At 42.4% G+C, this 27223-nt stretch overlaps 1 protein-coding gene across 1 annotated transcript in view; it reads left to right on the forward strand.

The window, feature by feature from the left end:
• The first annotated feature begins 377 nt into the window (after window positions 1-377).
• chek1 (checkpoint kinase 1) overlaps window positions 378-27223 on the forward strand; it is a 42859-nt gene continuing 16013 nt past the window's right edge. Inside the window, exons 1-8 of the mRNA XM_041174577.1 lie at window positions 378-437; window positions 2858-2946; window positions 3200-3423; window positions 10577-10641; window positions 12327-12396; window positions 16185-16373; window positions 21523-21627; window positions 27043-27138. Coding sequence (XP_041030511.1) covers window positions 2882-2946; window positions 3200-3423; window positions 10577-10641; window positions 12327-12396; window positions 16185-16373; window positions 21523-21627; window positions 27043-27138 — 814 coding nt within the window. The 5' untranslated portion in view covers window positions 378-437; window positions 2858-2881. The remainder of the gene's footprint in view (window positions 438-2857; window positions 2947-3199; window positions 3424-10576; window positions 10642-12326; window positions 12397-16184; window positions 16374-21522; window positions 21628-27042; window positions 27139-27223) is intronic.

Here is a 27223-nt window from a genome sequence, read left to right on the forward strand (position 1 = left end):
CATTTCTGCTCCTTAAAAGTTACAGGATTACATCTCTAACTTGTCCCGGTTCTGAGAAAGGCGATCGCGACTTGAAACATTAACTCTGTTTCTCTCTCCACAGATACTGCCAGATCTGCTGAGTATTTCCAGCATTTTCTGTTTTTCTATCAATTAAATTGTTATTTTGCATACAAGAATGTTTTTTTTAAAATCTGCCCAATTTCCAGTCCATGGATTTAACACGACCCTTCAATGTGATGAAGTTGACCACAGGGGGCATTGACCCCACCCCCAGCAGCTCCAGGTTTGAATCTCCCGCCGGCGCTGACGTCAAGGGTAGAAGGACGTCGCCCGGCAGCGTCATGACGTTGGTGGGATGTGACGGAGTTACGCAAGGCGCCAAAACTTGATAGTTGTCTGAGGAGAGAGCGAGAGTCCCGGCGCCGTTGGCGGAGGCAAGTGCAGGCTCGGGGGAGCCTGTGTCCCCCGGGGCCGCGGAGGGGAGCAGAGGGGAGAGGAGGGGAGGAAGGGAGGGTCCGGGGAGAGGGTATCCATCCTGGGCTGTGAGGCGGGGTCCACGAGGGGAGGGAGGCTTTTAGGGGGCGGGGATTCCTGATTTTGGGTGGATCTGGGGTAGAGATTCCTGATTTTGGGGGATCTGGGGTAGAGATTCCTGATTTTGGGGGATCTGGGGTAGAGATTCCTGATTTTGGGGGATCTGGGGTAGAGATTCCTGATTTTGGGGGGATCTGGGGTAGAGATTCCTGATTTTGGGGGATCTGGGGTAGAGATTCCTGATTTTGGGGGATCTGGGGTAGAGATTCCTGATTTTGGGGGATCTGGGGTAGAGATTCCTGATTTTGGGGGGATCTGGGGTAGAGATTCCTGATTTTGGGTGGATCTGGGGTAGAGATTCCTGATTTTGGGGGATCTGGGGTAGAGATTCCTGATTTTGGGTGGATCTGGGGTAGAGATTCCTGATTTTGGGTGGATCTGGGGTGGAGGTTCCTGATTTTGGGGGGATCTGGGGTAGAGATTCCTGATTTTGGGGGGGATCTGGGGTGGGGGGCAAATTCCTGATTTTGGGGGAGACTGGGGAGCAGGTCCTGGTTTTAGGGATGGGGTTTTGGGAGTGAGATTCCCACTTTTGCAGAGGGGTGCTGGGGTGTTAGGGTCCTGGTTTTGAGGCGGCCTGGCTTTGGGAACAGTTTAGTTGTGCTCCTGGTTTTGGGTGGGGGTGTTTTGAAATGGGTTCTGGTTTTGGGGGGGGGGGGGTGGTTGGGGTCCTGGATTTGGGAATCAGTCTAGGGGTGGTCCTGGTTTTGGGGGGAATTGAGGAGGTATGGGGAAGGAAGGTCCTGGTTTGAGAGACAGTCTGGGGGTGGTCCTGATTTTGAGGGGCGTTCAGAATTTTTTTGGGAGGTGGGGGTGTCCGGTTGGGGTGAGAGCCCTGGTTTGGCGGATGGAATCTTGGTCGGTGGGAGGCAGAATTCTGGTTTTGGGCCTGAGGGATGGGGTGGGGTGGGCCTTGATGTCGGGTTGGGCTTACAATGGCATTGTCTAGGCTGATGCTAAAATGTATAGATTTAACAAGCAGAAAACAGAGGCACCAATACCAGAAGGATATTCGAAATTGTGAGAGGAACTCGTTTGCCTGGCAGAAAGTGGTGGTAGAGCTGGAATTGAAGGATGTCAAGGAGCAAAACAGGTTGTGTTACTAGACAGTGTGACTGAGATATACTGGAGTCTTAGACGAAGTAAATTTCAAAAGTACAACAGATTGTCAGACTTTAGCATACTGTCTGCAGGATGGAGGGAAGATAATTGTGCTGAATTGATCAAGAACACACAGCTCTTTACGGGATTCAACTGATGAGAATTCGATATTGCACACAATACTTGATTGTGAAGGGCTTCATCGATAGATTTTGGACATCATGGACTCAGCACTGGAGGACCTAGTTGCAGGACAGTTGTTGGCCATTTTCCTTATTTTGATCGGTGTTGTGGTAGTAGTAATGGATGTGTGGTGTTTACATGTCAGAAGAAGGAACACAAATTGTGAACAATTTTGCAGCAGTTTCTTTGCTTAATGCTTTGAATTAGCCACAGATCAGTTAGGGTGTTGTCAATTCCTCCCCTTTACCATCATTAGCATCCTAATAGTTAATGAGTTGTAACCTTAGTGCTGTTTTGTTTGGGATGCAGATTTCATGGAGTACAGCTGAACATGACAACACGACTTAAGGAATGGAGGGTTATGGGCAGTGATTGGAAGGTAGTTTTTTTAAGAGGCTTTTAAAGCTTGGGGAGAGGGAGCTATTAACTATTGTTCAATGAGCTGGATTTGTACACTAGGCCAGAAGAGTGACAACAGTACCAGAGTCTGTTACCCTCTCAGAAACCATATAAACTGTGCAAGACTAGTTTTAAAGAAGAGGTTTCTCAAGGTTGTTGAAAACAACAGTTTGTTCTCAAGCGCTTCATGAATATATCTCAAAAACATAAACTTTACTGCCCTTGTTGTAAAACCCAAAATTAAAATTTGAAAATGGGTGCCCAGAATGCAGTGTGCCCATCCCTGTGGAATTTTTCCTCTATTCTCATTAGCTGGTGCGCAGGGAAATGAGACAGAAAACAAATCTGGAAGAAAGGCCTAGATTAACTTTCCATTATCTAGGAAGTCTGTATCTTGATTTTACTTTAATATTCAGCTTTCAGCGAGATGATGGGGTGTCTTGGGTTGGCATCCTGGATCAGGAGATTTAATTAGATATGGCAAAGGAAAGGTTAGATCATCCCGAATGAGGTTAACTCTCTTGTACACCTAATTATTGCTTTCTTTTGTGTTCACAAGTAATGTTTTTTTTTCCAGTGCTCTTAGTGATTGACTGGGAAGATGGCGGTTCCATTTGTGGAGGATTGGGATCTGGTGCAGACGTTAGGTGAAGGAGCATATGGCGAGTGAGTCTTAACTACTGATCCATGCTTTTGGGAGAGGTGTGGTAGAAGTATCCCTCCTGTGGAGTACTTAGCTGAGTTGGAGCTCTTTTTAAAATAAAAGCTACTTCTAGTACTTCTCAAATTGGTTAAAAATAAAATCTGAAAAGTTACCTGATTCTTCAAATCTTGCTCAAGATGTCAAGTTCCTGAAGTAGATGGAATGCTTTTGGAATCACTTTGCATTGTATTTTAAGCAACTTCTCTTTGCCGACAGGGTGCAATTGGCTGTGAATCGGCGTACAGAGGAGGCAGTTGCAGTGAAGAAAGTGGACACTGCACGGGCTCTCGACTGTCCTGAGAACATCAAAAAGGAAATCTGCATCAATAAGATGTTGAACCACCCAAACATTGTTCGTTTTTATGGACATCGGCGTGAGGCCAACATCCAATACTTGTTTCTGGAGTATTGTAGTGGAGGCGAACTCTTTGATAGAATAGGTAGGAACCACGAATAAACCTCAGGGTGGCGGGGAGAACAACAACCCTCATTTATATAGTACCTTTAATATCTCGAGGTGTTTCACAGGAGCATTATCAAACAAAATTTGACACCGAATCTCAGAGATATTAGGACAAGTAACCAAAAGCTTGGGAAAGTGGTTGGCTTAAAAATTCTTTAAAGGAGGAGAAAGAGATCTAAGGAGGGAATTCTACAGTATAGGACTGAGACAGCTGAAAACACAGCCGCCATTTGTGCAGTGATTAAAATTGAACATTCTCAAGAGGTTAGAATTGGAGGATTGTGGTTTATCTTGCAGAGTGGTATGGCTGCAGGAAGTTATAGTGTTAAGCAGGGGCAAGGCCATGGAAGGATTTGTAAAGAAGAAAGAAATGTTGATGGACTGGGTGCCAGTGGGTAGATCAGAAGGCGCAGGGGTTCTGGATGAATGGGACTCTGAGTTAGGATACAGGCAGCAGAGTTTTGGATGGGTTTAAGTTTATGGAGGGTAGAAGATAGGAGGCTGGGCTGGAGAGTGTTGGAAATAGTTAAGTCTAGAGGTAGCAAAAGGCTAGGAGACAGAGCACTGAATAATTGACTACGAACTGGTAAATTTTCTGCAGGTTTGTTTACAACAATGGAGCCACTTCAACACTCTAGTTCACTTGTTAACATCCCTCCCCAGGATGAATCACTGCACTACTAGATACTGAGCTATTCAAGTCAAGTCTGCAGGATGATATAGATTGGGAGCTGAATATTGCAGCGTATATGACATTTAGGAAGGACAGGAAGCTAGGAAAAGGTGGAGAGGTGGTTCAGTTAATTAATTATGGTATTAGCACATTAGAGAGGGGTGACCCAAGTTCTGGAAAGCAGCATGTAGAAACGGTTTGGGTTGAGATCAGAAATAATAAAAGCAAGAAGCCACTCTTGGGAATGGCATACAGGCCCCCTAACAGTAACCCTACAGTAGGATGGGGTATAAAGGAAGAAATAATGGGAACTTGTCAGAAAGGTACAATGATAAGCATAGGATATTTTAATCTGCATATAGACTGGGAAAATCAGATGGGCAAGGGTAGCCCAGATGAGGAATTCATTTTTGTGATAGTTTCTTAGAACAGCACATTTTGGCACCAACCGAAGAGCAGGCTATCCAAGACCTGGTATTATGCAATTATATAGGATTAAATTAATGACCTTATAATGAAGGCACCCCTAGGTAGGAGCAATCATAATAGGATTAAGTTTTATATTCAGTTTGAGGGAGAGAAGAGTGGGTCCAAGACTAGTATTTAAACTTAAATAAGGGCAATTATGAGGGCATGAAAGCACAGCTAGCTAAAGTGAGCTGGCAAATTAGGTGAAGGGATAGTCAATAGGGATGCAGTGATGGACACTTAAGGGGTATTTCAGAATACACAATAAGTACATTCTAACAAGAAAGAAAAATTCGAAGGAGAGGACCCGCCATCTGTGGTTAACTAGAAAGATGAAAGTTGGTATCAAACTTATAGAAAAAGCATATAATTGTGCAAATTTGGGTGACAGGTCAGAAGATAGGACAGAATATTAAAAAACAAAAAAAATGACTAAAAGATTAATAGCGTGGGAAAAATTAGAGCACGAGAGAAAGCTAACTAGAAATATAAAGACACATTGTATGAGTTTCAATAGGGATTTAAAAAAGAATGTTAACAAAGTGAGCATTCACCTTATAGAAAGTGAGTCTGGGGAATTAATAATGGAAAATAAGGAGATGGCAAATGAATTGAACTGGTATTTTGCATCGGCCTTCACTGTAAAGGATACAAGTAACATCCCAGGATTAGCTGTAAATTGGGAAAGAGAAGGGTGGGAGGAACTTGGGGGAAAAATACAATCAGCAAGGAGCTGGTACTGAGTAAATTGTTGGAGCGGCAGGCTGACAAGTCCCTGGGTCCTGATGGACTTCATCCTAGGGTCTTAAAAGAAGTGACTAGTGCATTGGTTTTAATTTTCCAAAATTCCATGGATTTGGGGAGGGTTCTGTTTGATTGGAAAATAGCAAATGTAATTCTTTTATTCAGAAAGGGAGGTTGACACAAGCAGGAAACTACAGACCAGTTAGCTTAAAATCTGTCATAGGGAAAATGTAAGGCTATTATTAAAGACATAGCAGGGCACTTGGAAAAATTCAGGGTAATCAGACAGAGTCAACATGGTTTTGTGAAAGGGAAATCATGTTTATCCAATTTACTGGAGTCCTTTGAAAAAGTAACATATGCTGTGGATAAAGGGAGACTGGTAGATGTACTGTATTTAGATTTCCAGAAGGCATTTGATAAGGTGCCACATCAAAGGTTATTGTGAAAAATAAAAGCTCATGGTGTAGGGGGGAAGATTGGCATAGATAGAAGATTGGCTAGCTAACAGTAAACAGGGTAGGCAAAAATGGGTCTTTTACTGGTTGGCAAGATGTAATGAGTGGTGTGTCACAGGGATCAGTGCTGGGGCCTCATCTTTTTACAATTTATGTAAACAACTTGGATGAAGGGATGAAGGTATGGTTGCTAAATTTGCTGATGACACAACATATGAACAGCGATAGGATAGTAAGATTGAAGAGGACACAAGGAGGCTACAATGGGAAATGGCTAGGTTAAATGAGTGGGCAAAATCCTGGCAAATAAAGTTTAATGTGGGAAAGTGTGAAATTGTCCATTTTGGCAAGAAGAATAAAGAAACCATATTATGTAAATGGTGAGAGATTGCAGGGCTTGGATACAGAGGGATCTGGGGGTCCTAGTGCATGAATCACAAAAGGCTAATATGCAGATACAGCAAGTAATTAGGAAAGCTAATAGAATGTTATTGTTTATTGTGAGGGGAATTGATTGCAGAAGTAGGGAGGTTATGCTTTAGCTATACAGGGCATTGGTGAGACCACATCTGGAGTACCCTATACAGTATTGGTCTCCTTATTTAAGGAAGGACGTAGATGCGTTGGAAGTTCAGAGAAGGTGTACTAAATGAATATCTGGATTGGGCGGGTTGTCTTAGGAAAGGTTGGACAGGTTAGACTTGTATCTGCTGGAGTTTAGAAGAGTAAGAGGCAACTTGATTGAAACACATAAGATCCTTGAGGGGTCTTGATAGGGTGGATGTGGAGAGGATACTTCCTCTTGTGGGAGAATCTAGAACAAGGGCCACTGTTTAAAGATAAGGGCTCACCTATTTAAGACAGAGATGAGGAGAATTTTTTTCTCTGAGGATCGTGAGTTTTTGGAACTCTGTTCCTGAAAAGGCGGTGGAAGCACAGTCTTTGAATGTTTTTAAGGCAGAGGTAGATAGGTTCTTGTTAAACAAGGGGCTGAAAGATTATCAAGGGTAGGCGAGAGGGTGGAGTGGCGTTGGGGAACTTACAATCAGATCAGCCATGATCTCATTGAATAGTTGAGCAGACTCAAAGGGCTGAATGGCCTATTCCTCCTACTTCATATGTTCTCATGGACATTAAGCACTGGAATCCCTTCCCCAAATCTCTCTGCAGCTCTCCCCGCCTTCAAACCACTCCTTAAAACTTTGTCCAAGATTTTAGTCACCTATTCTAATAATATTTTATGTTTCTTGCTGTCACATGTTGTTTGATAATGCTCCTATGAAGCACATTGGCACATTTTACAATATTAAAGATGTTATATAAATGCTATTGCCATCTTGGGAGTCGATCTCTGATCTGTGCTGAGATAGCCGATCTCAGCTGGATCAGTAAAATGCACCACAGTTGACTTCAGTTTGTTGTCATATTGTCCTACTGCGGGTCGTGATCTAATTCTTTTTCATTATTTTTTCATGGGATGTGGGCATTGCTGTCAAGGCCAGTATTTGTTGCCCATCCCTAATTAGTGAACCAGATGGATTTTGACAACAGTAGGCCAGACCAGGTAAGGATGGTAGACTTCCTCCCCCAAAGAGCGTTAGTGAACCAGATGGATTTTGACAACAATCGATGATAGTTTCATGGTCACTATTACTGAGACTAGCTTTATAATTTACCAGATTTATTAATTAAATTTAAGTTCCGCCAGCTGCCATACCCAGAGCATTAGCCTGGACTTCTGAATTACTGGCGTATGCATGCGCGCGTGTATGTTTTGTAAGAACCTGTTGACTGTAAAAGGGTGAAAGACTGAAGGACGCTTGGAGTCCCAGAGTTTTATGGTCTTTGGGAAAAATGAGTTAAAATAGGAGACTGCAATGTGTCTGTAGTAAGGATGCAGGGAGGAGGGTAGAATATTCAAAGCTTAGATAGAAAAGAGGGAGGTTCAGTGCAATAAGATCATAGTAATAGACTGCAAAAAGCTGAGGGAAGGCACTGAGGCTAGAGTTGAGAGACAATACCTAGGTGATCTCATTCAGTCATATATCATTCTTAGAAGGCTTGATAGGGTGCACTCTGAGATGATGCTGTTGCTGCCTGGCTGGAGAGTTTAGACTTAGGAACCACAGTTTCAGGATGAGAATATGGCCATTTAGGATTGAGATGGCAAATTTCTTCACTCAGAGTTATGATATTTTGGAATTCTCTATCCCAGAGGGTTGTGGATGTTCAGTGTATTCAATAATTAAATCAGTAGATTTTTGAGCTCTAAGGAAGTCAAGGGATAGGCAGGAAGATGAAGTTGATGTAAAAGTACAGCCATGATGGTGGAGCTGGCTTGAGGGGCTGTGTCCTTGCTCCTGCTCCTATTTTTAACATTCTCTCAGACTCTTGTCCAACTCTATCAGCAAGGTATTAAGGGTCTACCCAGACATGGGATCAGTGTTCAAATATTGCACAGATGTGGGCTTTAAAAAGAATTTAAATAATTGAAGGACAATGGGAGAAGCCATCCAATTTATCACAGAATCTTAACGGCACAGAAGGAGTCCATTCGGCCCATCATGTCTGCACCGGCTCTCCAACTGAGCATTATGACCTAGTGCCACTGCCCTGCCTTTTTCCCGTACCCCTGCACATTGTTTCTATTCAAATAATCATCTAACCTCCTCTTGAATGCCTTGATTGAGCCTGCCTCCACCACACTTCCAGGCAGTGAAGTCCAGACCCGAACCACTCGTTTTTTCTCACTTCACACTTGCTTCTTTTGCAAATCACTTTAAATCTGTGCCTTCTTGTTCTTGATCCTTTTACGAGAGGGAACAGCTTCTCCCTATCTACTCTTTATAGCCCCCTCATGATTTTGAACATCTCTATCAAATCTCCTCTCAGCCTTCTTCTTTCCAAGGAGAACAGCACCAACCTTTTCCAATCTATCCTCATAGCTGAAGTTTCTCATCCTTGGAACCATTCTTGTAAACCTCTTCTACACTATCTTCAATGTGTTCACATCCTTCCTATAATGTGGCACCCAGAGCTGTACACAATATTCCAGCTGAGGTCTAACGAGTGTATTATATAAATTCAGCATAACCTCCCTGCTCTTGTACTCTATGCCCCTATTAATAAAGCCCAGGATACTAAATACTTTATTAACTGTGTTCTCCACCTGTCCTGACATTTCCAATGATCTACGCATATATGCGCCCAAGTCTTTCTGCTCTTGCATCCCCTTCGAAATTTCACCCCTTATGTATTGTCTGTCCATGTTCTTCCTACAAAATGAATCACCTCACAATTCTCCTCATTGAACTTCATTTGCCACCTATCTGCCCACTCCACCAACTTGTCTATGTCCTCTTGAAGTCCACACCATCCTCTTCACAGTTCACAACACTCTCAAGCTTTGTACCGTCTGAAATTGTCCCCTGCACACCTAAATCTACATCATTAATATATATCAGCAACAGCAAGGATCCCAATACCGACCCCTGGAGAACTCCACTACAAACCTTCCTCCAGCCCGAAAAATATCCATTGACCATTACTCTCTGCTCCCTATTTTTCAGCCAATTTTGTATCCATGTTGCTACTGTCCCTTTTATTCCATGAGCTACAACTTTTCTCAAGTTGGTTGTGTGGTACTGTGTCAAATGCCTTTTCCAAGTCCATGCACACCACATCAACAGCATTACCCTCATTGACCTTTTCTGTTACCTCTTTAAAAAACTCCATCTTACCTAAAGGAAGAGATTGTGTCTATTGGTTAGACTGATGAAGCTTTTCTAAGAAATTGAGAAGCTGACTTTTCATTGTACCTTTCCAGAGCATGGAGGAAGTCAAATGCAGTGTTTTGAGTCTTGGCATTCCAAGAACACTGCAGGCTGAGAGTAATCTGAAGGCAGTTGAATGTAGAATGGAAACATTAGTGAAAGAGTGAATAAAATTGGTTGATCCTTGAGGAAGGTACTTGATGTGGAGGAGGAGTGCAGAGGAAGTCGCAGCCTGAGGAACACTTCATGAATTGAGCCCTTGCTGCTAACTGAACCATAATCTTGCCATTTTCACAGCCTGTTGTCAAAGATTAATGCAGTTTGAGTGTATCTCATGAATTTACTCCTCAGAAGAGCAGTACAAAGCTTTCAATTGTTATCAGTTTGTGTATTATAAGATAACAAAAACCGTCAACAATGCCTATCTGGATGTTAAACAAATCCTAAACTTGGGCAATGTTTTTAGGAACAATTGACTGCTTTACTTTAAAAGCTGTTTATTATCTGTAACCATTAGCCTTCCTTATAAATAATGTTGATGTTTTTATGGTAGTGTATTGGAATGGAATTAGCCACCTGTAAGAAGGACATTGCTGCGGTGTGCATTTCTGAGCTTGCTTGGACAGCCGGACTTTAGAGTAATGAAATTAATGAATTTTAAACAAAAACAGAATTACCTGGAAAAACTCAGTAGGTCTGGCAGCATCGGCGGAGAAGAAAAGAGTTGACGTTTCGAGTCCTCATGACCCTTCGACAGAACTAGGCGATTCCCAGGAAGGGGTGAAATATAAGCTGGTTTAAGGTGGTGGGGCGGTGGGGTTGGGTGGGGGAAGAGAAGTGGAGGGGGGTGGTGTGGTTGTAGGCAAAAGCATGATAGAAGCAGATCATCAAAAGATGTGACATCTTTTGACGGTGGTGATATTAGCTAAGGAATGTGCTAATAGGGACATTAAGGCTAGATGATATGTCTTATATGATAGCAGATTACGGCTGTGATTTGATATATTCCTATAGAACCTGACGTGGGGATGCCTGAAGTGGATGCCCATAGGTTTTTCCAGCAGCTGATAGCGGGAGTGGTGAGTATTGTTAATTCTTCATTGAATTGAGACCTAATCAATCGCTACCCACCGCCCCCACTCCGTCTGGATGAACACATTCTAAAATTGAGCAATTTACGAACATATGAATTAGGAGCAGGAGTAGGCCACTCGGCCCCTCGAGCCTGCTCCGCCATTCAACAAAATCATGACTGATCTGATTGTAACCTCAACCCCACGTTCCTGTCTACCCCTGATAACCTTTCAGCCCCTTGTTAATCAAGACTCTATCTAGCTCTGCCTTAAAAATATTCAAATACTCTGCTTCCACCGCCTTTTGAGGAAGAGAGTTCCAAAGACTCAATACCCTCTGAGAGAAAATATTTCTCCTCATCTCTGTCTTAAATGAGTGACCCCTTATTTTTAAACAGTGACCCCTCGTTCTAGATTCTCTCACAAGCGGAAACATCCTCTCCTCATCCACCCTGTCAAGTCCCTTCAGGATATTATATGTTTAAATTAAGCTGCCTTTTACTCTTCTAAATTTCAGTGGATACAAGCTTAACCTGTCCAGCTGTTCCTCATAAGATAACCAGTTGTTAGTCGAGTAAACCTTCTCTGAACTGCTTTTAACGTGCTTACATCTTTCCTTAAATAAGGAGACTAGTACTCCAAATAGTACTTCTGATGTGGTTTCACCAGTGCCCTGTGCAACTGAAGCATAACCTCCCTACTTTTGTAATCAATTCCCCTCACAATAAATGATAACATTCTATTAGCCTTCCTAATTACTTGCTGTACCTGCATACTAGCCTTTTGTAATTTATGCAAAAAGGATCACCCAGATCCCTCTGAATCTGAGGTCTGCAATCTCTCACCATTTAGATATTAAGCTTCTTTTTTAATCTTCCTGCCAGAATGAACAATTTCACATTTGCTCACATTATGCTCCATTTGCCAGATCTTTGCCCACTGGCTTAACCTATCTTTGTCACTTTGAAGCCTCCTTGCATCCTCTTCACAATTTACTTCCCTACCTATCTTTGTGTTAGCAGCAAACTTAGCAACCATTCCTTCGGTCCTTTCATCCACGTCATTTACATAAATTGTAAAGTTGAGACCCAGCACTGATCCCTGTGGTACATCTCTCGTCACACCCTGCCAACTAAAAAAAGGCCTATTAATGCCAACTCTCTGCTTCCTGTTAGCTAGCCAATCTTCTATCCATGCCAATATGTTACCCCGTACACCATGAGCTTTTATTTTCTGCAATAACCTTTGATGTGGCACTTTATCCAATGCTTTCTGGAAATCTAAATACAGTACATCCACCAATTCGCCTTTATCTGCAGCACATGTGACTCTTCTAAGAACTCCACTAAATTGGTTGAACCTGATTTCCCTTTCACAAAACCATGTTGATTCTGCCTGATTGCCTTGAATTTTTCTAACTCCTCTGGTGTAACATCTTTAATAATGGTTTCTAACATTTTCCTTATGACAGATGTTAGGCTAACTGGCCTGTAGTTTCCTGCTTTCTGTCTCCCTCCCTTTTTGAATAGAAGAGTTACTTTTGCTATTTTCCAATCTAATGGAACCTTCCCCATTCTATTTGGATGTAACTTGTGTCTGAGGCTTCATTATCTTTTGTGAGCCTGGAGATTTGGAGAGAGAGAGCTGTCAATTAATTCAAAATAAAAGCCGCTGCCTTTGCCTTTTTCTAGGAATACCTCCATGGTATTGGAATTACACACAGGGACATCAAGCCAGAGAACCTGCTGCTCGATGACAGAGGTATAGTATTTAACAGCAAAACACTTTTAGCAATGAAGAAAACACAAAGGCCAATTGTTCCTTATCTCCCTAAATTTCTGTGAAAGATTGAGCTGTATTTTTACAACAGAAATTCCTTGAGTAGTGGGCAGCACATGGTGTGTAAACGATGTGCACAATGAGGCGGGAAGCACAACTGGCAATGTGAAAGAGAAGGCTCTTTTTGAACAACACACTCTTCCTCAGAGAATAGTATGTAGTGGTGGAAGGATTCCCAACAGTCTGACAGGTTGTGATAACTAGCTCTGTACCAGCTGGTGAAAGGCTTAGTCCTATACTGTGCGAGGGTTTATTGAGCTTCCACATCCCACAGCAATAGGATGAGAGAAAAGCCATCCACAGCTACCAGCTGAGAATATCATGCTGGATGTCAGCCCAGATTTCAGATTAGCTGCTCCAGTCTCCACTTGCTGGGACTGCCTGGAGCAGCATTCAACTTCTGCACTTTTTGACTGCTAAGTGAAAAGCATGTTCCCTACATAAACATGGTCTGTGATTGTAGTTGAATTTTTTTAACGTCTCACTACTCCCACTGGTTTATCTCGACTAGACTGTGGATGATATGTAATCTGCACTTAAAAGACTAATCAGTTGACACAAAAAAAGCTGGTTATTTAACAACTTAGTATGGTTATGAGGCATGCAGACTAGGATAGTTTCCCAAGGCTCATTCTCCATCAGTGTTGAATTATCAGACCTCATTTAGAAGAAACAGGTGGCCTCAGTGCCTCTGAGCCAGGGAAGGTGCAATCAACCAATATTCCCGCCTTTGATCCATTGATTTCTGTTGTTTGCAAAGTACCAGTGTAAATGGTTGTTGAGCAAAGGCTACACTTCCTCTTCAGCTGATTATCTCACCAATACTTCTGTATCCCAGATATGGTGGGTGATCATTTTAATGAGATACTAATGACTGCCTAGTGCTTATGCTCTACTTGTGTCAGTGCTTTCTGCAGGTGAATTGCATGGCAATCAAATGATTTTAAGCTTTTTTTGTTGGGCTGCAGTGACTTGCAATGGGAAAAAAAATACTGTGTTTAAGGAAAAGTATGGGAATGATTTATTTTCTGGTGATTTTCAGTCCTTTTCATTCCCTTCACTTTTGAAGCTGGTGGGTTTTTTTTAAAATTCATTTTATGGGATGTGGGCATTGCTGGCTAGGCCAGCATTTATCGCCCACCCTTAATTAAATGGGTAAGGTTGCTGTGAGCAATGATATTTTCGACAAATGCATCAAGCAGTCGCTGAATTCACTGATCTGTTGGCCAAGTTTTAATTATTCAGTGAAATGAAAAAAAAAACAATTATTGCTCTCAGTGAGGTTCTGTGAAATCGCTTCATACTGATGCCTACTCTGTGGCCTATTTCAAACTTATCTCTCCTTTTCATGGTAATGTTGCCATGCCCTGTCTTGAGGTATTTTCTTACTTTGCCTGTTGTCTGTAGAGGATGGGCCGTGCCCCTGAACATATTGTGCTACTGCCTTCACATGTAGGCTAACAGTCACTTAGTAGTGCAGAGCTTGAATATTGCTGAAAAGAGAGACAGGTTCCGAAGCTTTTCGTCTTGCATTCATCAGGGCAAATGCAAGAATGCCAAATTCAAATTAATCACAACAATTTATTCTACAGGTGAAAAGGCTCATTATGTAACATTGTTCATTTACACTTCCTAGAAGCGACATAACATTCCTATGCAGTGACCTGTTCTCTGCAAACAAAAGGAATATGTTCAGGCCTTGAGCCTTTTTTGAATTACCTGGGAGCTTGGGAAACCTTTAGTTCCCTGTTGCTTCCTCCATGGCAACACCTCAATGTTGACTTGCCAACCAATGAGCACCTTTTTCTCCTGTAGTATAAATTGTTGAGATTGTTTAGCATTCTTGTGTTTGTCCTGATGAGTGCAAGATGAAAAGCTTTAACAACATGTCTCTCTTTACAGCAATATTGGCTAACCTCTGGCTTTTATATTGGTACTAAACTTCTAAAAATTAAATTGAATTTTTCTTTAAATAGGAATGCTTTAAAATCTGATTTGAGATATACCTACATCTGAAGTCATGTCCGGGCACTAAGTGATATTTAATATGGTCTTAACATATATCTTCTGTGTGACTATGCACAGACAGTAGCATGGGGTAAATGGTGGCAAATGAATTTCAACACAGATCAGTATGAGGTATTAGACTTTGAAAAGAAAAGGAAGAAAATCTTACATTTAGATAGTGCCTTTCATAACTACAGGATGTCTTAAAGCGCTTTACAGCCAATGAAGTACTTTTGAAATGTAGTCTCCATTGTAATGTGCCAATTTGTGCACAGCAAGTTCCTACATGACCGATAATCTGTTTATGTAATGTTGATTGAGGGATAAATACCGACCAGGAAACAGGATAACTCCCCTTATCACCTTCGAAATAGTTGCTGTGGGATCTTTTACATCCAGTTGAGAGGAAGATTGAGGCCTCAGTTTGACAGTATTGAGAAGTAGGGAAGTTATTCCAAATTTTTGTCAAAGCTTGGCTAGACCACACTTTTGGGGTACTGTGTGCATATTATAAAAGGATATAGAGGCAGTGGAGAGGGTGCACAGAAGATTTACAAGTTTGTAGATCTTTTTATAAGGAAAAGATAAACAGGTTGAGTCTCTTTTCTCTTGTAAAAAGGCTGAGGGATGTCTTAATAGAGATCTTTAAAATTATGAAAAATTTTGATATAGAGTGAGCACAGAAAGAATGTTTCCTGTTATGCTGAAGAGCAAAACTAGAGGCCATGTAGACTAAGATAAGTATGGTCTGGACTAGACTAGACTAAGATAGTCACCAAGAACTCCGATAGGGAATTCAAAATAAACTTTTTTGCCCAGAAAGTGGTGAGAATGTAGAACTTGCTACCACAGGGAGTGGTTGAGGTGAATAGTATAGATGCATTTAAAGGGATAGTAGACAAACACTTGAGGGAGAAAGGAATAGAGGGTTAGGATGATAGATTGAGATTTGTAAGAATGGGAGAAGACTCTAATGGAGTATACATTGCGAGTAGGACTGGTTGAGGTGAATTGCCTGTTTCTATGCTGCATATGGAATGTAACTCCACGTAAATGAAGGCTCATCTTGGCTTAAAAATTAAAGCTTTGTTCTTCCATATGCCTGCCTCCAGCCTCCTCCCTAACTCAAAAATGTACATGCACCAGTTTGTAAGCAACACAGTCTTGTCCAGTGCATGAAATTGGATATAGGAGGTGCATAGGGACGGAACAGACTTTCCCCATCTTGCTGCTGCCCATGTACCAAGAAATACCTCACCACTCACTGGCTCTCATGCGCACCTCCTACTGAGTGTGAAACCTGTTGAGGGCAGGAAACCTTAAATCCAAAAATTCTTTAGGTCAGTGCAGGAAAAAGCGACATGGCTGTGTACTTTGTTTCTAAGTTGGCCCCAGGTAAGTAGCCCTGATTCACAGATCAGTAACCATCAAATGTTGCTTCAGTATTTCTTTTAATTCCAGTTAATGGGCTGTCAGCTGCAGCTCTTGCAATCCATGAAAAGCTGGGTCTGGCATTGTCAGTGTTGTGTAGTTCAACCATTATTGATTCTGTGGCTGTAGTGGAGTGAATCCTGCAAAATTACTACTGTCAAACCATCATCGATAATGAACACTGTGTAAAACTGACTCTACTGTAATAATACTGATGTGCCTTGACACTATATAGCATCCCTAGACCTTTACTTTTGTTCCCATCCTTCTAGATAACCTGAAGCTCTCTGATTTTGGCTTGGCGACAGTATACAGACACAATAGCCGTGAGAGGTTGCTGAATAAGATGTGTGGCACTCTGCCATATGTTGCTCCAGAGCTGCTGAGGAGAAAGGAGTTCCGTGCGGAACCTGTGGATATCTGGTCGTGTGGAGTTGTTCTTGTTGCAATGCTGGCTGGAGGTTAGTTCAGCTTTTAAGAAGTGAGTTCGGGGGGATCCATCTGGATTGTATAAGATAGTTTGGTTGATTGTACAGTACTGATTCTGTCGGCCTCTCCCTCTTTCCGTCTGTCAGCCCCTTTCCCTCGGTCGGCCCCCTCCCCCTTTCCCTCGGTTGCCCCCCCCCCCAGTCGGCCCCGTCCCCCTTTCCCTCGGCCGGCCCCGTCCCCCTTTCCCTCGGCCGGCCCCGTCCCCCTTTCCCTCGGCCGGCCCCGTCCCCCTTTCCCTCGGCCGGTTCGCCGCCCCCACCCCCCCCAACCTCATTTCATTTTGCTGCATGTTTCTTTGTAAATAAATAAATAATCATCTAAATAATCTAATTATACAAATAATCATATTATTGGTTTGGATGAAGGGATTGAAGAAATGATGGCTATATTTACTGACGACACAAAGATAGGTAGGAAAGTAAATTGTGAAGAGGACATAAGGAAGCTACAAAATGACAGGTTATTTGAGTGGACAAAATTCTGGCAAATGCAGTATAATGTGGGCAAATGTGAAATCGTTCATTTTGGCAGGAAGAATAAAAAAGAAGCTTATTATCTAAATGGTGAGAGATTGTGGAGCTCTCAGATTCAGAGGGACCTGGGTGTCCTAATGCATTAATCACAAAAGGTTAGTATGCAGGTACAGCCGGTAGTTAGGAAAGCTAATAGAATGTTATCATTTATTGTGAGGGGAATTGATTACAAAAGTAGGGAGGTTTTGCTTCAGTTGTACAGGGCATTGGTGAGACTACACCTGGAGTATTATGTACAGTATTGATCTCCTTATTTAAAGAAAGATTTATGAATATGACTTGATAGCTTTTACAAAAACATGGTTGTAGGTTGACCAAGACTGAGAACTCCATATTCGGGGGTATTCGATGTTCCGGAAAAATAGGCAAAAAGGAAAAGGAGGTGGGGTAGCTTTGTTAATAAAGGAAGTTATCAATGCGGTGGTGAGTAGTGATATAGGTGCAATAGATCGTGATGTGGAATCAGTTTGGGTGGAAAAAAGGAATAGCAAGGGCAAGAAGTCACCGATGGGAGTCGTCTGTAGGCCCCCAAAAAGTTGCCTCACTGTAGGACAAAGTATAAATCGGGGAAATAATGGAGGCGTGTAAGAAGGGGCTACAATTGTCATGGTTAATTTTAATCTGCATATTGACTGAACAAATCAGATTGGCAGGGGTAACATGGAAGACGAATTTGTAGTGTGCATCAGGGATTGTTTCTTAGAGCCAGAACCTACCCGGGAACAGGCTATTTTAGATCTAGTAATGTTAATGAAGTGGGATTAATAAGAGATATCATAGTTAAGGATCATCTAGAGGGTAGAATTTCAAATTCAGTTTGAGGGCAAGCAACTCAGGTCTTAAACCAGTGTCCTCAAGTAAGGACAATTACGGAGGTAAGAAAGAGTTGTCTAAAGCGGGCTGGGAAAATAGACTAAAGGGAATGTTAGTGGGTGACGCTCATAATGCTTAGCAAAAATTTATCCCGGTCAAAAAGAAGGACTCGATGAGAAGGTTGAACCACCTGTTGAACCCGTGGTTAACAAAAGTGGTCAAGGAGAGTATCCAATCAAAAACCAAGGCATACAAAGCGGTGAAAACTATTGGTAGGCCAGAGGATTGGGAATTTTTTAGGAACCAGCTGCAGATAACTACAAAGCTAATAAAGAGGGAGAAAATTGATTATGAAAGTAAAAATTGGCAGGATTTATAACAGCAAACAGCAAGAGCTTCTACAGGTATCTAAAAAGAAATAGAGTGGCTAAAGTGAGCATAGGACTCTTGGGAGGATGTGACTAGAGAATTGAGAATGGGGAACAGGGAAATGGCAGATAATTTAAACAAATATTTTGCATCGGTCTTCACGGTGGAGGACACAGTCTCTATCACGAGGGACAAAGCATTTGACAAACTAATGGGACTAAAGGCAGTCAAGTTGCCAGGACCTGATGGCCTGCATCCAAGGGTTTTAAAGGAAGTTGGGTGCAGAGCTAGTGGAGGCATTGGTTGAAATATTCCAGAACTCACTGGATTCATGGAGGGCCCCGGCAGATTGGAAAACTGCTAATGTGACACCCCTGTTCAAGAAGGGAGGGAGACAAAATACAGGAAACTATAGGCCAATCAGCCTAACATCTATCGTTGGGAAAATGCTAGAGTCCATTATTAAGGAAGAAATAGCAGGACATTTAGAAAAGCCTAATGCAATCAAACAGAGTCAACATGGTTTTGTGAAAGGGAAATCATGTTTGACAAATTTGCTCGAGCTCTTTGAGGATATAACAAGTGGAGTTGATAAAGGGGAACCGGTAGATATAGTATATTTGGATTTCCAGAAGGCATTCGATAAGTTGCCACATAAAAGGTTATTTCACAAGATAGGAGCTCACGGTATTTGGGATAACGTATTAGCATGGATTGAGGATTAGCTAACACACAGAAGACAGAGAGTCTGGATTAATGGGTCTTTTTTAGGTTGGAAAAAAGTAACTAGTGGAATGCCGCAAGGACCTGTCCTAGGGCCTCAATTATTTACCATAATGATTTAGAGGAGGGGGCAGAGTGTAATGTATCCATTTGCTGACGATACAAAAATAGGTGGGAGTGCATGTTATGATGAGAACATAGGGAATTTGCAAGGGGCTATAGGTAGGTTGAGTGAGTGGGCAAGAACTTGGCAGATGGAGTTTAATGTAGGAAAGTGTGAGGTCATACACTTTGGTAGGAAGAATCAAAAGGCAGATTATTATTTAAATGGATTGAGACTCCAAAAAAAAGTACGGCACAGGGGGATCTGGGTATTCTTGTGCATGAAACACAAAGTTAGCATGCACGTGGAGCAAGTAGTTAAGAAAGCAAATGAAATTTTGGCCTGTATTGCTAGGGGGTTGGAGTTTAAAAATACAACTGTACAGGGTGTTGGTGAGGCTGCACCTGGAGTACTGTGTACAGTTTTCATTCCCGTATGTAAGAAAGGATATACTGGCATTGGAGGCAGTTCAAAAGAGATTCATTAGGCTGATTCCTGGGATGAAGGGGTTGACTTATCAAGAACAGCTAAACAGGTTAGGCCTTTATTCATTAGAGTTTAGAAGAATGACGGGTGATCTTATTGAAACATTTACGATTCTGAGGGGGCTTGACAGGGTCAATGTTGAAAAGATGTTTCCACTAGTGGGGGATCCTTGGAACTAGGGGACATAGTTACAGAATAAGGGCACATTCATTTAATACTGAGATGCGAAGGAATTTCTTCTCTCAGATGGTAGTGAATGTCTGGAATTCTCTACCCCAGAGAGTTGTGGAGGCTAGATCGCTGAGAGTATTTAAAGAGGAGGGAGATAGATTTTTGAAATATCAGGGAGTTGAGGGCTATGAGGAGCTGGCACGAAAGAGGTTTTGAGGACTGGGGCAGGGCAGGCTGAGGGGCCGAGTGGCCTACTCCTGCTCCTATTTCTTATGTTCTTATGTAAATGCATTAGAAGCAGTTCAGAGAAGATTTACTAGACTAATACCAGGAATGGGCGGGTTGTCTTATGAGGAATAGCTGGACAGGTTAGGCTTGTATCCACTGGAATTTAGAAGAGTAAGAGGCAACTTAATTGAAACCTTTAAGATCCTGAGGGATGTTGACAGGGTGGATGTGGAGAGGATGTTTCCTCTTGTGGGAGAATCTAGAATGAGGGGTCACGGTTTAATAATAAGGGTTTGTTCATTTAAGACAGATGAGAAATTTTTTCTCTGAGGATTGTGAGTCTTTGGAACTCTTTCTCAAAAGGTGGTGGAAGCAGAGTCTTTAAATATGTTTACAGCAGAGCTAGATAGATTCTTGATTAACAGGGGGCGAAAGGTTATTGGGAATAGGCAGGAATGTGTGTTTGAGGTTACGTTCAGATCAGCCATAGTCTTATTGAATGACGGAGCAGGCTCGAGGGGCCAAGTAGCCTACTCCTGCTCCTAATTCGTATGTAACACCAGAAGAAGCAACTACCAGTTTCTGAATCACAGATCGCGTTGAGAACTATGCCCACTTACTTTACCATGAGCAATCTTCAGTTTGGGAAAAATACAGAGCAGGTTTGCTGAACTAGTCTTCCGACTAGTGGTGTGAACTTGCTATTGATCCAACTGACTGAAAAACTTTGATTTCTTTTCTAAAATGAATAGAGGCTAGGTTATGACTGTGTTTTGATTTGCTGCCCTTGTTTCCTGTCTAGCAGACTTTTTATGGAAAGTTGCTGCAGCTAAAGTTGAGTTGTCGGGTCCATGCTGAACAAGATTAAAGTGGTCCTGAAACCTTCTCCTTACTTAGCAAGTATCTTGGCAGGCGGCCAGCTCTGGTTTGCTCACAACCGTTCATCTCTTTTATCAAAAGTTAGAATTCCTCTGCTTGCATCAGAGAAATTTGAAATTATTTGAAGCTATTCTATTTGCGACAAGGCTTGCTCCTTTCCAAACTCCTTTTCTCCATACCCTAAGAGCCTCGTTTTTGAACAGGCAAAATGATTAACCCAGGAGCCTTGTAAGCTGGATCCTGTTGATTTGCCCCCTTGCTGTGATTGTTGTAGCCATTAACAAGAGAGTTCCAAACTTCTATCATTTGTGTGTAAGAAGTGTTTGCAAGTTTCAGAAACCAGCAATTTGATGTTTTGACTTCTCTGACTGCCTTTCCTATTAGTTTGGCACTTTAACGTGTGATGAATGCTGTCAAAACATATCTACAAAGTTTTAAAATTGCATTAATTTTAATGTTTTCCTTTAAAGGTGCTAGGGGTCAGGCAGGAAAGTGGAGCTAGGGCCACAATCATCAGCTGTGGTCTTATTGAATGGTGGAGCAGGCTCAAGAGGGCCGAATGGCCTACTCTTGCTCCTAAGTCCTACGTTGCTAAGCTGTGTGCACAGACACACAACAAGCTGGAAGTTACCTCACAGAGCACTCAAGTTCTCCTGGAACCAAGCAAAGAAATTTGAAGGTGCCACATGTTGAAATGAACAGGCCAAGCACAACAGTGAAAAACATTTTGTGGGGTTACATTTGTGGAGGAATAGTAGGGGAGACTGCTCAAGTGTTTGTTGTTTATCTTTACTGATTGATGATTCTGTGTTGCAGAGCTCCCTTGGGACCAGCCTGCGGATAGTTGCCAGGAGTACTGTGATTGGAATGAGAAGAAACTATACCTGACACCATGGAAAAAGATCGATCCCATTCCACTGAGTAAGGAAATGATAAGGGTTCCTTGGCCAGTCCAGCGTTGAGAGTAACTCTTGGTAAAATTACAGAGGGGAAGAATTGCCACCACATCAGGTGTTTGTGGTTCAGTGGGTAGCATTCTCGCCTTCGCATCAGAAGGCTGCAAATTCAAGACCCATTCTGAAATTTGAGCATATAATCTGGACTAGCACTTGAGTGCAGTACTGAAGGAGTACTCTTGGAAATGCTATCTGTGTTATGATCTAATTGAATGACAGAGCAGGCCCAAGGGACTGAATGGCCTATTCCTATTCTATTACAGTGACACTATTGTTAGTAAGGAGGCTGGAGCTGGGAATGGATAAGAGGCCAACTCACAAATTTGAGTGGAATAATAGCAGATTTGTGCCAGCAATGTACCAACAGATAAAGTGCATAATGTAAAGAGTTATAATTTTGATTTAATTGAGGGGTTCAGATAAGAGCTTTTTTTTTTCTTTGATCGTTTTCCCCCTCTATTCTTTTAGTTAGCCATTATGTGCCGGATTATGGTTCCAAGGGCAGAGCACGTCTCTAAATCCTTGCCCGAGTGGCTGTTCCCTATGAGTCCAGAGAGTGAGGCAAGTTGTTCAAAGGCTGTGAGCATCACAGCCATCTGAATCCTGTCTTTGAAACACATTCTCTGTCCTCTCCTGATGTCTATCCATTTACTTTGGGCTGTGGTCATTGGTTTCTCTTCTCCCCACCTGTCCAAACCTGGGGGTACTGAGATCAGTTGTGCTAGCTCAGACTGGGGATTAAACTTTGGACCTTTCACGGTCTCTGTAATTTAACCATTTTGAACCATTGGAGCTCATCACAACTGAAACTTTAATGGAGTGTGAATCTGAAATCCCCACAGTAACAATAATGTATCTCAACCAAGTGCTTCATGTACTATAGAATAGTTAGACTCCTTTTAGATTAAGGTGAGAAATAAACTTGGATGTTTTGGATAGGAGTGACATCAGAGCCAGTGATTTGCTTTTGAATTGTTGTCATTGTCTTCTTGGGTACACCCAGCAGCTAAATTGCACACAGCGAGGTTCCACAAATTGTAGTGAAGTAACCAGTTAGTCTTTTGGCTATGGGGTAAATGTTGGCCAGAGCATCGGGACAGCTTCCCTGCTGTCCTTGGAACAGGACAGGGGATCTTTTACACTACCTGAAATGACACATAGAACCTTGGTTTATCAACTCGGCAAAAGACAGCACAGGTGACAGTGTAGCACCCTCTCAATACTGGATTCAGGTCGTCTTACATTACGCTTTAAAGTCTTTGAAGTGAAACTTGAACCCACAGCCTGATCCAGCAATGATCCACTCTGTACCACTCAATCATAGCTTTGACGTAGAATTGATACTTAGCACATTACAGGGTTGTGCTTGATAATTAATACTTTTAAATTTTCCAGTAATTGACTGCAGATATTCTTGCAATAATGACAGTAATTGTGTGTTATAGTCCTTAGGCAAAATAAACATGTGACAGATGAAGTGGGCTGTCAAAGAAAAACTTACACTTTCTGTTAATTTTTTTTATTCAGTCGTGGGATGTGGGCTTCGCTGGTTGGGCCAGCATTTATTGCCTTTCCCTAATTGCCCTTGAGAAGGTGGTGATGAGCTGCTTTCTTGAACCACTGCAGTCCATGTAGTGCAGGTACACCCAGAGTGCAGGGAGTTCAGGATTTTGACCGAGCGACAGTGAAGGAATGGCGATATATTTCCAACTTGGAGGGGAACTTTCAGGTGATGGTGTTTCCATCTATCTGCTGGCCTTATCCTTCTAGATGGCAGTGGTTGTGGGTTTGGAAGGTGTTGTCGAAGGAGGTTTGATGAGTCCCTCCAGTGCATCTTGTAGATGGTACACACTGTTGCTACTGTGCGTCGGTGGTGGAGAGAATGAATGTTTGTGGATGTGGTGCCAATCAAGTAGGCTGCTTTATCCTGGATGTTGTCAAGCTCCTTGAGTGTTGCGGAGCTGCACTCGTCCAGGCAAGTGCGGAGTATTCCATCACACTCCTGACTTGTGCCTTGTGGATGGTGGACAGGCTTTGAGGAGTCAGGAGGTGGGTTACTTGTCACACGATTCCTATCCCCTGACCTGCTCTTGCAGCTACAGTATTTGTATGGCTAGTCCAGTTCAGTTTCTGGTCAATGGTAACCCCCCAAGGAAAACTCAAGTCTCCTCTATATTGGAGAGACCAAACGTAAACTGGGCGACCGCTTTGCAGAACTTCTGTGGTCTGTCCGCAGGAAAGACCCAAACCTCCCTGTCGCTTGCCATTTTAACACTCCACCCTGCTCTCTTGCCCACATGTCTGTCCTTGGCTTGCTGCATTGTTCCAATGAAGCCCAACGCAAACTGGAGGAACAGCACCTCATCTTCTGACTAGACACTTTACAGCCTTCCGCACTGAATGTTTATTTCAGCAACTTTAGATCTTGAACTCCCTCCTCCATCCCCACCCCCTTTCCGTTCCTTCCCCCTTCCTTTTGTTTTTTCCAATAATATATAGATTTTTCTTTTCCCACCTATTTCCATTATTTTTAAATCTTGTATGCCCTACTAGTCTTCCCACCCCACCCCTACTAGAGCTGTACCTTGAGTGCCCTGCCATCCATTCTTAATTAGCACATTCGTTTAGATAATATCACCACCTTCAACACTTCTTTGTTCCTTTGTCTGTGACATCTTTTGATTATCTGCTCCTATCACTGCTTGCTTGTCCCTACAACCACACCACCCCCCCCACTTCTCTCTCTCTCTCTCTCTCTCTCTGTCTCTCTCTCCACCCACCTTAAACCAGCTTATATTTCACCCCTCTTCTAATATTCACTCAGTTCTGTTGAAGGGTCATGAGGACTTGAAACGTAAACTCTTTTCTTCTCCGTCGATGCTGCCAGACCTGCTGAGTTTTTCCAGGTAATTCTGTTTTTGTTTTAGATTTCCAGCATCTGCAGTTTTTTGTTTTTATTTTTGTTACCCCCAAGATGTTCTTAGTGGGGTATTCAGTGATGGTAATGTCATTGATCATCAAGGGGCGATGGTTGGATTCTCTCGTGTGGGAGATGGTCATTGCCAGGCACTTGTGTGATGCATATGTAACTTGACGTTTGTCAGCCCAAGCCTTGATATTATCCAGGTCTTGCTGCATTTGGACATGGACTGTTTAAGTATCTGAGGAGTTGTGAATAGTGCTTATGGAAGGTTGCTAGTCGTAGCTTGCATTTTCTGGTTTGGGAAAAAAATTACACTTAATGTGTTGGCCTTTGTTCCAGACAAGTGCCAGCCAGATGCTATTGTTTATGGACCTTCCAGAGGCATTGTCCAAATCTGAAAAAACTTGATTCTGCTGATGGAGGAGGCTCCACACAGTATCTATGGGTAGGGCATGTTTTGAGAGCTCCTTGACAGGCAGTGACAAAGATATTTGACTGATCTCTGCTAATGTTTCAAGTTTCCCTGTTCCGTCACACTGCAGCCAATGGAGAGGTGGTTACATGGATACTCCTTGATTATGGATAACATCTCATGTGTGAGTTTATTCCAGGGTTGCTGGCCCAGGGTCAGGTATCATGTACTCAAGGAAATGTAAGCTCTGTAATCAAGTAAAATCAATGGTCTTGACTTTTGCCTGTTGTTTAATTTTTACTTATGGTAAACCTTATTCATAGTTTATAAACTAAATTGCATACTTCAAAAGAGTGTTTAGCAGAAGGCTAGGAGAATATAAGCTGTCAATTCTGGTGAGCTCATTGGAGTAATAGTTTATCATTAACCAGGGACTGTGCATGTAAGGTCACACTTAAATTTATAGTGAGCAAGGGCTTTTGCAAGTGGTGCTTGATCCTGAGCACAAGTGAAATAGTGAATCTCTAAAATGTAACCAGACTTGCCTTAGTATCCCTTTGCTAAGCTAAGTTTTCAAGCTTTCTGTCATGTGTAAAACTTGCTATTTTTAATTGTATTTATTCCCAGCAGTGATATGAGAATCATGAATCCTACTGTGCCCCTATCATTGTATCAATGACTAGCGTGCTCTGGCGGCATTGTTGGTGCAGAAATGATCTAAAGAGAATAAATCCCCAATGTTCATTTCATAACTGCCTTCACAAGGAAGTGGCCATAACTAAATCTTGGGAGTTTGAGTTAAGTAATAACTCCAAGCTTTGATCTCTTTGTCTTCCTTAATCATTCTCCCAAAAAAACAACCACTACTTTTTCTTGGTGTCCCTGTGATGTGTGCTATGGAGCGTGGGTTAGTAATTCATTTTCAGGTATCTACCCCTTTGCGTTTTCTCTTTGGATGTCCCATGAATGGCCGTGGATGAAGAGAGGTTGGATAGACTTGGGTTGTTTTCGTTGGAGCAGAGAAGACTGAGGGGCGACCTGATCGAGGTGTACAAGATTATGAGGGGCATGGACAGGGTGGATAGGGAGCAGCTGTTCTCCTTAGTTGAAGGGTCAGTCACAACGGGGCATAAGTTCAAGGTGAGGGGCAGGAGGTTTAGGGGGGATGTGAGGAAAAACTTTTTTACCCAGAGGCTGGTGACGGTCTGGAATACACTGCCTGGGAGGGTGGTGGAGGCGGGTTGCCTCACCTCCTTTAAAAAGTACCTGGATGAGCACTTGGTACGTCATAACGTTCAAGGCAATAGGCCAAGTGCTGGTAAATGGGATTAGGTAGGTAGGTCAGGTGTTTCTCATGTCGGTGCAGACTCGATGGGCTGAAGGGCCTCTTCTGCACTGTGTGATTCTTTGATAACTTAATGACGCACAATAGTCATTGGGTATAGTAGATGTAGGAGTGATCTAATTGAGGTACTTCAGATAATTGAATGAGTGGTTTGGTAAAGAAGAGAAACTATTTCCTCTGGTGCAAGCACAAAACCAGGCGGCCTAACCTTAAAATTGTTGTTAGGCCATTTGAGGATGATGTCAGATAGCATTTCTTCACAAACAGAGTAGTGGAAATATGGAATTCTATCGCTCAAAGAGGCTGGAGTCAGTTGAAAATTTCAGAACTGAGATTGATAGATTTTTGTTAGGTAAGCTTATTGAGGGTTATGAAACCAAGGCTGGGAGATGGAGTTAAGATTTGATGTAATTAAGTGGGCTGAATGGTCTACTCCTGTAACTCCTGTTACTCTGTACTTGCTGCTTTTCCCTTACCTGCCTCGCTGGTTTGGCTGGGGTGCACTATCATCCTGTTGCTGGTAAGCTATCTTCTACTGTTATAGAGCTTGAGTGTTTTTTATGCTGTAATGTAATGACGGGTACCTTGTTACACAGATGGCGAGGGACAGTTAGGAGACCTTTACACCTTTACAGTAACTCATTTCCATTAAGACTTCATAGTATTGCCTTTTGTATGACTGTCTGTCTGGTTTACGCAGGCCTGCTGAACAAAATTCTGATTGAAGTTCCAAAGAACAGAGCCACTATTACAGACATTAAAAAGGACAGATGGTTCATTAACCAATTTAAAAGGGGTAAGTTAATTTGACGCAACAATTGTGTTGCCTAAGCTCTAAGTGATGTAGACTCAATGTACATCACAAAGGAAGTACAGTTAGT

This window comes from Carcharodon carcharias, chromosome 25 (assembly GCF_017639515.1).
Source record: "Carcharodon carcharias isolate sCarCar2 chromosome 25, sCarCar2.pri, whole genome shotgun sequence".
Classification (NCBI taxonomy): domain Eukaryota; kingdom Metazoa; phylum Chordata; class Chondrichthyes; order Lamniformes; family Lamnidae; genus Carcharodon; species Carcharodon carcharias.